Below are 15,837 nucleotides of genomic sequence, written 5' to 3'. Positions count from 1 at the left end.
AACTTTGCTCTCTGTTTCGGTCCAATTTATACCCTTGCCGCTAGTAAATCATCTCAGCATGAAATGGGTGAACTTGACACTCCACAAAGTTCAATTTTTTTTTTTGAGGAAAAGTGCAAATTTACCCTCAGTTAAAATTTTTATTAGCCGTCAAAACCAAGTTTTATTGAGAATCATTTCTTGTACCGTCACTTAACTAATGGTACCGTCACTTAACTAATGGTAATTATTTCATTATGTTACTTTTATTTGTTTCGTATAGAGAAGTCAATCAACTAATAATAATTATATCAGAAATTCGCTTTTCTTTGTTCGGTGACAAAAGTCATTCAAATATTGTTATTTCACCTACAAAGTCACTCAACCAATTCAAATGATATTTCCCATAGATATTGCTGACGTGAATTTTTTAAGTCAATCTTCTAAAAATAAAAAGCTATACATTTTAATTAATCATTAAATTGACTCGCTTCACCGATTTGACCCGTTTAAATTAAATGGATCAAATATTTAGCGCCTCTCTCGGTCAGAATAGCCATGGATTCCTCTCCCCCTCTCTCCCGCTAAAATCCATAGTTACTATTCTTTCCATCCCAATTTATATGAACTATGAAGGTTAATCTATTTGGGAAGTCAAACAGTTTACAATTTCTCCAACTCTTTTCATATATCGTGAAATGTGAATTATGAATTATGCAGACTTATAGTATACTTTTTATGTAGTTTTTAAATATATAAATTATTATAAAATACTCGAAGACCCTGTGTTTGAAATTGAGTAAAAAAAGAGTTGTTTGACTCCCCAAATAAGTCAACTCTCATATAAATTGGGACAGAGACAATAATTTTTTTAAAAGTCAAATCGAAATCAAAGCAACCAGACATTACATGTATACTATTTTAAACAATATATTACACAGATTTTTTGTTTTGGCTCAAGAGTATAAAGATTTAAAATATCACATATATATTAAAAAGAAACATGGTTGAATTATACCATAACAGTTTTAGAAAATAATTATAATCTTAAAACCATATGGAGTAGTCTTTAATTACGTAACGCCCCCTTTTTCTTCGGTCTTCTAGAATCGGTACAACAATAATGACAGAAGTTTTTTGAAGTGTTTCGAGTATTAGTACTTCAATTCAAAATTGTAAATTTTTGCTCACTAATCTACCTACATAGAACCAAATTCTCAATAAAGACATAATAATACATATTAATGGGGTTGAGGGCTAATCTATATCTAAATAAAGCTAGACATAGACAAGGTGATGTGGCGGCACTCTCTGCCTGTAAATACGATTTATCTTCTTTTTTTTTCCTTTTTTTTTTTTTTTTTTTTAATCATTTCTCTTATTTTTCATGTCAAATAATGTAATAATTCTCATCCGTTTGGAAGCAATGACTTACATATATCAATTAATCTAATAACTGAAAAAGTCTCACCACTTAATTATATTAAGTATGGAAGTTCAAATGGTACATCTTCTGAAATATCTTTCATATCCGACAATACATTACTTCTTAGTATTAATTTTGCATTGATGAATTTCGAGGAAAGAATAATAGGTTTCTTTGGCTATCACATGCCATTGTTGTTTCGTTTCATACTTCCACTTCTGAAATATTCCAGTCTTTCTATCCTTATTTATCATCTAAGGTTTCTTCTCACATTTTTTTCTTTCCCATCTTTTTTTATGTATAGTTGTTCGACATTATTTTAGCGCCATGGATTTTATTTTTTTTTTAACTGCGCTTGGCCTCCTAACTTTTCTCCGCACTATCTTTACTTTGCAGTCACTATGGAAGCTGGTAACTTGTGTTCTGACTTGACATGGACTCAAAAAGCAGCATGTTATGAAGCATGGGAAAGCACATATGGGCAAAGGAAAACTCAAATTCTTTTAACAAATTAAGTTTTTTTTTTTTTTAATTTTATTTTGCAGTGAAAAACAGTGTTGATGTATCATAATTCTTGGTGATTTCTCACAAATCCTTCAGCATATATAATTGTAAGAGCATTATGCTTTTGGATGGAGTATAAATTGAGCATTCTGTTAGATTTTCAATGCTATTTCTTCTACTTCGATTTTCAGGGAAGTTCCTATGCACCATGTACCCATATTTGCTTTATTGTTTCAAGGTGTTCTTTCTTTCATCACAATAATAATTGTCTTTTGTAATGCTTATCTAAGTTCTTGGTGAAATACTCCTTCCGGTTCAAAAAGAAAGATCTAGCAACCATTTGCACGTCCCTTAAGAAAATACTAATTTATAGACAAAAATAGGTAATTTGACTAAATTATCCTAATTATATAGGTATTGAAATTTGATCACTTAACGCTTAATAAGGAAAAATCTGAAAACATAAGATTAATTTTTTCTTAATTTGATAAGTGAATAATCTTTTTGAACTAAAAAAATAAAGGTTAAGTGAATACTTTTTTGAACCGGAGGAAGTAACATATTATCTCATGAATATCAGCTAGATGCAGTACTTTCATATGAATTGTATACTCTGTTTAAAAAACTTCATATGTAAGTGATGTTTTTTTTGGTTTGTGTTTTAATTTATTTATTTTTCGTTTGACTTGAATTTATAAGCTTACATATTGAGGTTACTAAGTTTTTGAAAAACCTACTTTTTTTTTATGTATATGAAAATTGTTACTTCTTATATCCAAACAAAAATTTTCAAGAACTATCATTTTGTAAATTCATTGACGATGTCTTATATGCTAGCGCGAAGTGCGGGCGGCTTCACTAGTTTAAGTGATGGATTCTCCATTAGTGGCCCATTATTCTCATTCCTGCTTATTTTCCTCCTCTCCTTCACCCGACGTTATAAAAAGAATTAAGAAAATGTGGTACTTAAGATTGGTTATTTTTTCTTTGTATTCACCACAAAATATGGTTTTCAGAGGCCAATCCGAATTTTAAGTTTATAGGTTATGAATTATAATTTTTTTTTGTTTACTAGGATATATTATATACATATAAAGTTTGAATCAAAGCTAGTAGAGATTGGCTAATTTACCTGCGCCAAGCGCAATGACCCAGACAGTGAAAAGCTCCTTAACGGGAAAACCCGTTTGGGCTGCCTTGTGGAGCTCCACCTTACAACCCGCACAATTCTCGAAGTAGTATTGCTCTCTGTTATTCAGCAGTGTCTCCTTCCCCTCCATTTTTGTATGTGCTTAGCTTCAATCAGGAAGGAAAAAAAAATAAATATATATGAGAGAGAAACAAAAGCGTTATTCTCTTATTTAATTCTATATGAATATATATGTCAGTCGTCTCTTATTTAATACGTAGATTTCCCCTGTTTCTTTCAACTATTACTCATCATAACGTTTTATGTACTTCTCAAGACATTTAAAATTACCTAGATCTAAATGCTGGCTCGTTTAAATGTTTTTATGTGTCGTGATCAGTCTCGGGCGTGCTCTTTTTATTTATTTATACCCATGCATTCATTTGCTAATTAACGCGTATTAAATTTAGGTCCATCATCTTTTGACGGAGTTTCAACGACAAAGTGGTCCATTATTGTTCGTTCAACATTTTCTCACTTTAATCTGGCATGGATCATGCTAGACATATTTCTGCAAAGAAATTCTAATTTTTACTAGTTTTTTTTTTTAACTATATAGAAGAGCCACTTGGCCCAACTTTTTCGTTGTAATAAAAAAAAAAGTGTGGCCCCATACTTTTCACCAACCAATATTTAAAAAAAAAAAAAGTGTAGGCTCCATACTAAACACGAACCAATATTAAAAAAAAAAAAAAAGAAGAAGAAGAAAAAAAGCGGAACCCAAAAAAAGTGTGGGCTCCATACTAAACACCAACCAATATTAAAAAAAAAAAAAAAAAAGTGAAACCCACCATCTCCAAACTCACGGGGAAAAAAAAAGTGAACCACATATTAACAAAATCAAGCAATATTAAAAAAAAAGTGAATCCCATATTAAAAAAACAAACAATGTCAAAAAAAATGCATTCCATATTAAAAAATCAAACAATATTCATGAATTTCCAAAGTATCTCATTAAATCAATAATGATGGATTCATTGTCACATGTGTATCGACCCATTATGAGCAAATGAAATTATTGTAAAGAACATACTTAAAATATTTATATATTAAAATAAGATAGAATTTAATTACTTTTTCATTTTTTCCTTACTCTAATAAATGTGAAAAAAGATTAATGTCGTAAAAAAAAAATTAAATAGAGATCAAATAATAAATAAGGTAAATTAGTCAAATTATAATTCTAATTGACATTTTCTTAAAAAAAAAACATACAAAAGATAACATGACAAGTAAAATGAGCTAAACCAAGAATATTCACCAAAAATTAAAAAATAATAGCTCTTCGTTTAAATAGAAAATCAAATTTCTACTTTGTTTCATTTTAAACATATAAAATTAATATAATAATTTGAATTAGAATTATCCAAATCAAAATTTGATAAAAAATAATAGGTATTGTTTAGGCCCAATCTACATACATTAACAATAGAATATTTTACACCTTTAAATTAATCGAATCAAAATTCAAAGTATCAACTGATGCTTAAATATTGCTATTGTTTTATCTCAAAGAGAGAAAAATAGTTTCCTTTTAAATAAGTCTTCTCTTTTAAAAAGTATTAATAAATTTTTGCCAACTTTCTATTCGTAGCAAACACTAATATAATAAAATTTTGGATACGGAGCACAAACTACAATATTATATTAATCGTGTTTTGAACATAATATATGTATTCTTTATTACTATATATAAAGAGTCGGTTTATAGAGCCCAAGATCGTCATCCGTGTTCGGTCCCACTTTTTTATTTAAGGGCAAAAAAATTCTTTGTGGTCCCACCCATTTTTTATTTAAGGGCAAAAAAATGATATTTTATACTTTATATTACCAACTCTTCAAAAAAGTAGATAGAAATACTTTATTATATTTCTATTTTTCTACTATATAGAAGTCGGTTTATCCATTAGTCGTCATTCTTAAAAAAAAAAAAAAAAAGGTGGACCCCATACTTAAAACGCCAAGCAATATTTTTTTTTTAAAAAAGCGGACCCCACCCTCTCCAAACTCATGAAAAAAAAAAGTGAAACCCATATTAAAAAAAAAAAAAAAAGCAATGTCGAAAAAAAAAACGTGCACCCCATATATTAAAATCAAAAAATATTCATGAATTAAAGTATCCCCATCAAGTCAATAATAGTGGATTCATTCATACACGTATTAACCCATTAGTGGGAGTAAATAAAATTATTGCGAGCAAAAAATATGGACCCCATATTATTACTTTTCTTCAAAATATTTAATTGCTGAATTTGCCATTCCGCCATGTCATTTATTTGTTATGTTTACTCAAATAAATATACTTAAAATATTTATATTTTAAAATAAGATAGAATTTAATTACTTTTTTATTTTTATTCTTATTTTTATTCTTACTCTAATAAATGTGAAAAGAGATTAATATCAAATGAAGATCAAATAATGAATAAGATAAATTAGTCAAATTATAATTCTAATTCACGTTTCCTTAAAAAATATGCAAAAGACAACATGACAAGTAAAATGAGCTAAACCGAGAATATTTAACAAAAATTAAAAAATAGTATTTCTTCGTTTAAATAGAAAATCAATTTCTACTTTGTTTCGTTTTAAACATGTAAAATTAATTTAATAATTTGAATTAGAATTATCCAAATCAAAATTTGATAAAAAATAATATGTATTTTACACCTTTAAATTAATGAATTAAAATTGAAAATATCATATATATATTGTTTTATCTCAAAGAGAGGAAATAGTTTTCTTTTAAACAAAGTCTTCTCTTTTAAAAAGTATTAATAAATTTTCGTAACAAACACGAATATAATAAAGTTTTAGATACGAAGCATAAACTACAATGTTATATTAATCGTATTTCGAACATAGTATATATATATCCATAAAAACAGTACAAACTTATGTATGTTTATTATTATATATATATATATATATATATATATATATATATTATCACTATCTAAACACAACTATACATACATAGATACATTATAATCCAAAATGCTAACATAGGCCACCTAGTGTATTGAGATAACGTGGAATATCTTTGTCGTCGTTGGTAATAATTGACAAAAGAGAACTAATCATTCATAGAAGAGTGAAGAACATGTCATTTTCCTAATAACAGTAGACTTAATATCAATTATTAAGAAGAGTAAAGAACATGTCGTTTTCCTGACGACGACTAAGACCTAATATAAAATCAAAAAATATTATTTTATACTACGAATATTTAAATAGATCACGTGCAAACTACATAAATAAATACACAATTTTTTTTTTTTTTTTTGTCCTTCAAATAAATTCTTCAATCCTCATATTTGTCGATCCTTACTCAAAATTTATCAGTTTTAGCCACCAATACTAGAGATAGATCAGGCTTTTATAGTCCAACTATCGGCTGATTTACGCAAATGTTCCTTTTAAAACCACCATTCAAATTTTATCTATACTTTTAAAAAGTTATCTGAAATATAATCCTTAACTGATAAAACATTAGTAAATGTCATCGATGGTTACAATATTTTAGATCGTAGTCTAATGCTTTTTCATAGATTTCAATTTGTTCAAGCAGGATCTTTAGACCGCGATCTAATAGGTCCATAAGTTGCATGAAAAAAAAAAAAGATCATTTACTAAGCAAGAAAAAGACACAACCGCGAGAATTTCGAACTATCCTAGTAACTATATAGAAGAGCCGGTTGGCTCACTTTTTCTTCGTCAGTCCATTAAAAAAAAAAAAAAAAAAAGTGGACCCCATATTAACAAAATCAAGCAATATAAAAAAATAAAAAAAAGTGAATCCCATATTAAAAAAACAAACAATATCAAAAAAAAAAAAAGTGCATCCCATATTAAAAAATCAAACAATATTCATGTAATTTCCAAAGTATCTTATTAAATCAATAATGATGGATTCATTGGGACATGCGTATCAACCCAATAGTGGGAGCAAATGAGATTATTATACAACAAAAAATATAGACTCCATATTATTGTTTTTCTTCAAAGGTTAAGTAGCCAAACCATACAATTTTTTTTATTTTTATATTAACTCGAGATGTAATCTAGATATTGAATCGTTGTATTTGCTATTCCGCCATGTTATTTATTTGTTATGTTTACTAAAATAAATATACTTAAAATATTTATATTTTACTACTATATAGAAGAAGCTAGGTTTATAAGCAAGATCATCGGCCGTTCTTTAGTCGAACTTTTTTATTTAAGGGTAAAAAAAATCCTTTGTGGTCCCACCCACTTTTTTATTTAAGGGCAAAAAAATGACGTTTTATACTTTATATTACCAATCTTCAAAAAGTAGATAGAAATACTTTATTATATTTCTATTTTTCTACTACTACTATATAGAAGCATCGGTTTACCCATGCTTCGTCGTCAGTCACTCTTAAAAAAATAAAAAATAAGGTGGACCCCATACTAAAAACACCAAGCAATATTTTTAAAAAAAGGAAAAAAAGTGGACCCCACCCTCTCCAAACTCATAAAAAAAAAAGTAAACCCCATATTAAAAAAACGAGCAATGTAAAAAAAAAAAAAAAAAGTGCACCCCGTATATTAAAAAATCAAACAATATTCATGTAATTCCCAAAGTATCCCCATCAAGTCAATAATAGTGGATTCATTGCCACATGCGTATCAACCCATTAGTGGGAGCAAATGAAATTATTGCACAACAAAAAATATGGACCCCATATTATTGCTTTTCTTCAAAAGGTTAAGTAGCCAAATACATACAATTTCCTTTCTTTTCTTATATTAGCCTGATATCTAATCTAGATATTTAACTGCTGTATTTGCTATTCCGCCATGTCATTTATTTGTTATGTTTACTACAATAAATATACTTAACATATTTATATTTTAAAATAAGATAGAATTTAATTACTTTTTCATTTTTATTATTACTCTAATAAATGTGAAAAGAGATTAATATCAAATGAAGATCAAATAATGAATAAGATAAATTAGTCAAATTATAATTCTAATTGACATTTCCTTAAAAAACCATGCAAAAAATAACATGACAAGTAAAATGAGCTAAACCGAGATTATTTATCAAAAATTAAAAAACAGTATTTCTTCGTTTAAATAGAAAATTAATTTCTACTTTGTTTCGTTTTAAAGATGTAAAATTAATTTAATAATTTGAATTAGAATTATCCAAATCGAAATTTGATAAGAAATAATAAGTATTTTACACATTTAAATTAATCGAATTAAAATTGAAAGTATCAAGCGATGCTTAAATATTGCTATTATTTTATCTCAAAGAGGAAAATAGTTTCATTTTAAACAAGTCTTCTCTTTTAAAAAATATTAATAAATTTTTGCCGACTTTGTATTCGTAGCAAACACGAATATAATAAAGTTTTAGATACGAGCACAAATTACAATGTTATATTAATCGTGTTTTGAACATAGTTGTGTGTATATATATATATATATATATATATATATATATATATATATATATATATATATATATATATATATATATATATATATATTCAAACACAACTACATACACATGATACATTATAATCCAAAGTGTTGAGCAATGAGCAACACGGGCATAGGCCATCTAGTATATATATATATATATAAGCCGTGAAGGAGGACGAACACAGCTTAAAAGAATTGTACAAAATGTTATTTGAGTTGTACACAAACTTGGCTTATTTATCCTTGTACCAAAAGCTTCATAAATTGTACACGCAATGAATGCTTGTACCAAAAGCTATATAACGTGTACATTTTTTTCAACTACTTTTTTATCTCACGTGGACATATGTCATAGTACTTAATATTTATTCCCTTCTCGTGTATAGACGTATGCACTTCAATTTTAATTCTCCGACACATTTATTTCCTCCGTGCACTTTTACTTGTTCGCTTTTGACTTTTCACGTTCTTTTTAATATTTATTTTCTTCTCATGTATAGACGTATACAGTTCAATTTTAATTCTCCTACACAAATTTCTTTTCTCCGTGCATTTTTACTTGTTCACTTTTGACTTTCACGTTTTTTAAGGATTAATAAATGAAGTATTCCCTCCGTCCCATATTACTTGACCACATTACTTGACTTTTCACATTCTTTAAGAATTAATAAATGAAGTACTCCCTTCGTCCCATATTACTTGGTCACATTACTATACTTGACTTTTCACGTTATTTAAGAATTAATCAATGAAGTACTCCCTTTGTCCCATATTACTTGGCCACATTATTAAAAATATATGTCTATTTTTCTATTCTATATTTTTCTTATTTTTTTCTTTCTAATATATACAAGTGTGAAGAGAGGACTAACACAGTAATACAAATTTGTTCCACAAGCTATATAAATTATACATTTTAACCAACTACTTTTTTATCTCACGTGGACATATGTCATAAGATCTTAATATTTATCTCTTCTCATGTATACACGTATGCACTTCAAATTTAATTCTCCGACATATTTATTTCCTCCGTGCATTTATACTTGTTGACTTTTGACTTTTCAAGTTCTTTAAGAATTAATAAATGAAGTACTCTCTCCGTCCCATATACTTGACCACATTACTAAACTACTTTTTTATCTCACGTGGACATATGTCATAGTACTGAATATTTATTCTCTCCTCATGTATACACTTATGCACTTCAAATTTAATTCTCCGACACATATTTATTTCCTCCGTACACTTTTACTTGTTCATAAATGAAGTACTCAACATTACTAAAAATATATGTCCAAATTACTTGTTCATTTACAAAACCAAGATAAAATTAATTAAATCTTTTTCATCTTACCCTTAGTAATAAATGTTCTTGAAAATAGTCAATTTTGATTAAAATGTATTTATTGGAGAGAGATTGGGGTAAGATAGTAAAATATATCTTTTATTTATGATTTCTTACGGGGCGTGCAAAAGGAAAAGTGACAAGTAATATGGGACGGAGGGAGTATATATTTTACCATAATATTCATATTTATTGGTGTAAGTCTCAATAGCCTTCGAAAATGATTTGAAAATGAGTAATTAATGTGAAGGGTAAAATCAATAATAAGAACAAAAATTTCTTTCTCTTGATATGTTAACGTGGACAAGTAAAAGTAAACGGAGGGAGTGACTTTTATCCCCGTTTTTCTTCTTTGTCAATACTTTAAACGTGAAGAGAGGACGAACAATAGCAATGCAAATTTGTACCAAAAGTTATATAAATTATACACTTTAACCAACTACTTTTTATCCCACTTGGACATATGTCATAGTACTGAGTATTTATTCTCTTCTCATGTATACACGTATGTACTTCAATTTTAATTCTTCTATACATAACTTGTCCACTTTTAACTTTTCACGTTCTTTAAGAATTAATAAATGAAGTATATATTTTATCATAATATCCATATTTATTGGTGGTATAGTCTTAATGGCCTCAAAAAATGATTTGAAAATGAGCAATTAATGTGAAGGGTAAAATAATAAGAAGAAAAATTTCTTTTTCTTGATATGTTAACGTGGAAAAGTAAAAGTGAAGGGAGGGAGTGACTTTTATCCCCATTTTCCTTCTTTGTCAATATTTTACTTATTTTACTCTCCTTTGGGACGATTATTGTTTCTTTACGGTTATAAAATGTATTATTTTTTATTTTCATTTCCGATATAACATATATCTTTCTAATTTTGATTTCTTTGTAACAATTTTTTTACCTATAATTGTTAATATAAAAAATCATAATATATTTTTTTAATTAATTTAATAAAAATATTTTATTAGTTTTGCTTTTAAAAAATCCAATATATACAACAATGGTTCTTATGTTTGGATCTGAACAGTTAGTTAATTGAAAAGGATATCAACCTATCGGTATACATATAAGATATTAAAGAATTTAAAAGAAAAAAAATCTAGAATCAAAATATTAATTTTCCCTCATATTCTTACTAATTTTCTTTTTCACATCAATGAACAACTTTCGACAATGAGAAAAAAGTTCGTCTCTTTCTATCTCAAAGACTTAATTACATCATATGTTGTTAATTTTTGAACTCCATTTTTTAATTATAACTAAAGTAATGGTACATAAAATATATTTTGTATATGTTGCTATATATAATAACAATTAAAATATTTTTAAAAGTTATTTTCAAAATACAAATCTTAAAGACTAGCTAATTAAAGTGAATAGACATGTTCGGCCCCTGCATCGTACGGGAATGTATTGCTAGTCCATTTAGAAAACTCAATTCGTGGATTTTTTTAGACAAATATTAGTGATTTAAGGATCATTAGGTGTCGTAAAACTCTTTTGATCATGTGTCTAATGGATGAGAACTCTCATATGATGTATTAAAGTGTTATTATAATCTTTAAATAGTATCAAGTCTTTTTATTTATTTATGGCTTTTTTAAACAAATATTAGTGATTTAAGAACCTTAGGTGTCCTAAAACTCTTTTGATCATGTGTCTAATGGATGGGGACTCTCATATGATGTATTAAAGTGTTATTATAATGTTTAAATAATATCAAATCTTTTTATTTATTTTATTTTATCTATTTATGGCTGTTTTAGACAAATATTGGCCTGAGTCTATATATATCTGTGTTATATCCACGCGTTTTTTGAGCAATCGGATAATTAGACGATCGCGGGAGGACAACAAGCAACCATATCTTTATTTTGTTAAGCATATGAATGGCATATGAAGAATTTGGAAACGAAATTATTAAGAGAGTCTAGGGGCAAAGTCGGAATTTTTGGAAACAGTTTTATGAATTACTACTTGTCATGAAAAAAAAATGCAATTGGGCTTGAAATTTTAAGAGAAAACAAGGGGCCCAACCGGCCATGGGCATGGCCCAAGCCCATATGGGGTGTAAGTGATAATCTTAAAAGATGACTAAGTCATCTTTACTCCATAATTTACTAGAAAATTCAAGAACAAAAGAAAAGAGGAGAAGGAGCAAGAATTCAAGGCCTATTACGTACAAGAGCAAAAATTCCAAGGAAATTTACAAAAAATTTTCCAAAAATCATTTCCTACCTATTAAAGGGTCCTTAGCAAGGTGGAGTAGTCATTGAAGCAAGAAACCACATATTTTTGTGGGTTGCAAGTTCTAAAAGAAGGAAGATAAAAGAGAAAGGGTAAGAATTCACTTTCTTTTATATGTTATGGATGTTTATGCATGTTGTAGTATGCAAAAGTGAGTGAGATTCATGAAGAACAAGATTATAGGTGGTGGCCGTGCATGTTCATGAGTGTATGGAAATTATGTGCTAATTATTTTATTTAATGTATGGTTGTTATTGTTGTGAATGCTATGTTGATGATGGAAGTTGAATGATTTTGAAAAAGTTGTAGCTTGGTATGCATGAGGTTAGCTGTGTGTGTGTATGGTGGTGTGGCCGTGTAGTTGTGGTGTGGCGTGGAGGAAAATAAGCCAATTTTATTTAGTGTTTTGGTTGTTGTGGTGTTGTGGATACTATGTTGCTAATGAATGCATAATAATCTTGTGAAGTTGTAGAAGTTGGAGACTTGTGATTGAAGTATTTAAATTGAATATTATGTTCTTGTATGTATGAAAGATAATGTTGTTAGTATGGTGTTATTGGCATATGAATTATAATGTTCTTATTGGAGTTGGAAGGTTTTGAAGGAAGTATATAGTGATTGAGTTGCTATAATGTAACTTGGATTGAATATAGAATATTGTTAGTATGGTTGTTGATATTATGTTATTAGTGTGGCCGGGTTGAATTTCCGGATTGTTGTTGATTGAAATTGGCCAAGTTGAGCTTGGTGGGATGGAGTATTTCATATTAGATCTTTGCCGAAATTTCATATCAAGTATTATTTTAAGAATTCGATTCTAAAGGCACTAATCATGTTTAGTAAACATGACCAATTTGAGGCTACCAGCGGATTTGCGACTTGAATTTGGAATAGCATAAGGAGCGGAAAAAGGTATGTAAGGCCTCAAACTTTTCTTTCTTGGCATGTCTTAGATGTAATAGGCTTGGACACGGGCCTTGGGGATATTTCCATTCTCGCCGTACCTAAAGTTTCTATATACGTTTTTCATTCAATAGAATTGAAATAATATTATGCTTAAGGGGTTGGAAAGTTATCTAAACACCTAGAGTTCGCACAAATATGACTCGACCACCATAAAACTCTCCTAAGTGACGTCTTGGAATGTATCATATGTAAGTCGTGTACGCCACCTCATTTGACCCGAGAAAACTGTCCCCGGATTCCCTTTATTGCTCGTAATTCTGGGATGATAAGTCTTTAACTAATATATTGAGAATGTTTCAATGATAATAACAATAACGATGACGTAAGGAAGAGAATAGGTCTATGACAAGCATGATAAGAATGTTTCCACGACTAAGAGCCTTAAGTTAAGGATCCATTATGAACATGAAAGCGTTAGACTAGCTCTTGATCTTTAATTTTATTCCTTGGTTATGATATCACCTTCTAGAGATTCTAGACATATGAACTAACGTTTATGATGCCTACGATTTCATTTCATGTTTTCTTTTAATATCATTTTCCATTAATAGTCCCGCCTTATAATTATCGTCCCTTTAAAATGAGACATGTGTATATGAGACATGTATATGTATATGGGGTGGGGGAAGGGATATATGGGGAATGGGAAGGGAAATATGTTTCATTGCCACCTGATCAGCTGGCGTATCATCCCGGACGCGGGATGCCCGGACGCGGGATATATGGGCGAGCCAATGTACTCCCGGCGCTATGTGGGCGAGCCGACGTGGTTCGGTGCTATGACATGATATGATATGATATGATATGATATGACATGATATGACATGATATGATATGACATGATATGATATGATATGATATGATATGATATGACATGATATGATATGACATGATATAATATGATATGATATGATATGACATGATATGATATAATACGATATGATATGATATGACATGATATGATATGACATGATATGATATGATATGATATGATATGATATGATATGATACGATATGACATGATATGATACGATATGATAGGATATGATAAGACACGATATGATAAGACACGATATGATACGACATGACAGGATATGATGCGACATGCTATGATATGATATAATATGACATGATAAGATACAACATGATATGTTATAATAGGCCATGACGTGTTATAGGTCATTTGCTAGTCTACGAAAAAGAGAAATGTTTTTCTTTCGACGAAATATACGAGCATGCATTTAATATTCAACTTTGAAAAGGGCATCCTCATGTGCAAGTTACTTTCTCCCATCCCGTTATATGTCCTATCTAAGGCTCGCATGATTATTTATATTTTGTATCCTTACTTGGATTATTAGTTTTCATGCCTTACATACTCGGTACATATTCGTACTGCGCGTCCCTTCTTGTGGACGCTCGCCAAATTCCATGCCCGTTTCGCTCAAAATCTACCCCTAAAGCCCCACATTTACCAATTATCAATTTCAAGCCTTTAGAACTTGAATCTTTGGTACTATTTTTATATATGTATATATATATTCGGGCGTATCTCCCCTTACATATATATGTGTACTATGTTTAGAACAACAACACCAACATGTACCAACAATGTTTTGTAAACCTTGGTGGTCCTTGTCGTTGTATAATGTGATAGTAACGTTTGCTAGCTTATGTTTATATTATGATATTAATGTTAAGTTACAAATCAAGAAAAAAAAATACAATTTGGAAATGATGTTCATATCATTTCCACTTAGGGATAAGAATACGATACAAGATAAAATTTTTCACAAACCATAACCCATCCAAAACTTCTAATCTTCGTGACATATAATATGGATGATTATTGACTATTCGTGTCATTTCATCCCAAATGATAATTTGCACCTTAACAATTCATTTTCATATTTATCCAAATTTCCCATAACTTCACCAATTTGGTGTTTGGGGATTGGGTTTTACAATCAATTTTTTTTCTTATTTCTTTTTTGGTTTGGGGTTTTGGGTTTGAGGTTTTGTCCACAAGACCACTACAACACAATTCGACCTAACAAATAAAATTTCACCCCTCTCCAATATCCCCATTTTCGGCCATCACCCCTATACATATCTATAACATACAATTTTTACACTAACACATCATTCCATATACAATCTATATATACATATAATTCTTCCAATATAAAAGAGTAAAATTCAACTTTTTCTAATTTTCCACAAAAGAATAAAGCCACCAAAGGCTACATGCTATGAAAATTATACCGCGTTGAAGAGTGTTTTGAGCTTCTTAGGAATATACAAAAATTATAATCTTTGGACCCAAGATTGATGGCACAAATTTTTCTTTCTTTTCTATTCTCTCTTATGGCCGTACCAATATAGGCTTCCTCTTTTTCTCTCAAATTTTTTTGTCCATCGATCGAAGCTTCTAGATAAAAGTCCTACTAAGCCCCACTCTTTAATATATATTTGCCACATGATTGAATTAATGGGTTTGGGCCCTTTTTAAAACTCCATGGCCGGCCACCCATTAATTTGGGCCTCAACTTTAATTTTTTTTTCATTTTTTTTTGGAGCCATATAAGAAAGAGTCATGAATGAAATCCGACCTTCGACCTTAAATCATCCATATCTCCTTGTACCGACGTCACATGGAAACCCACGACCTATGGTTGGAAAGCTAATTCAATTATCTACAA

The 15,837-nt window shown here is 29.2% G+C and overlaps 1 protein-coding gene across 4 annotated transcripts in view; it reads right to left on the bottom strand.

Moving 5' to 3' along the window:
- Window positions 1–15,837, bottom strand: part of LOC132063679 (protein ZINC INDUCED FACILITATOR-LIKE 1-like) — a 116,628-nt gene that overhangs the window by 44,302 nt on the left and 56,489 nt on the right. The window contains exon 1 of one of the 4 annotated variants that reach the window (XM_059456352.1): window positions 3,042–3,326. The exons of 2 other annotated variants lie outside the window; for them this stretch is intronic. In XM_059456352.1, coding sequence (XP_059312335.1) covers window positions 3,042–3,189 — 148 coding nt within the window. In that variant the 5' untranslated portion in view covers window positions 3,190–3,326. Of the gene's footprint in view, window positions 1–3,041; window positions 3,327–15,837 lie in introns of those variants that run through there. One more of the 4 variants, XM_059456351.1, reaches the window with a different exon arrangement.

The sequence above is a fragment of the Lycium ferocissimum genome, chromosome 7, assembly GCF_029784015.1.
Source record: "Lycium ferocissimum isolate CSIRO_LF1 chromosome 7, AGI_CSIRO_Lferr_CH_V1, whole genome shotgun sequence".
Classification (NCBI taxonomy): Eukaryota; Viridiplantae; Streptophyta; class Magnoliopsida; order Solanales; family Solanaceae; genus Lycium; species Lycium ferocissimum.
Note: the sequence above shows the minus strand (reverse complement) of the source record. Positions and strands in the feature narration are given on the sequence as shown.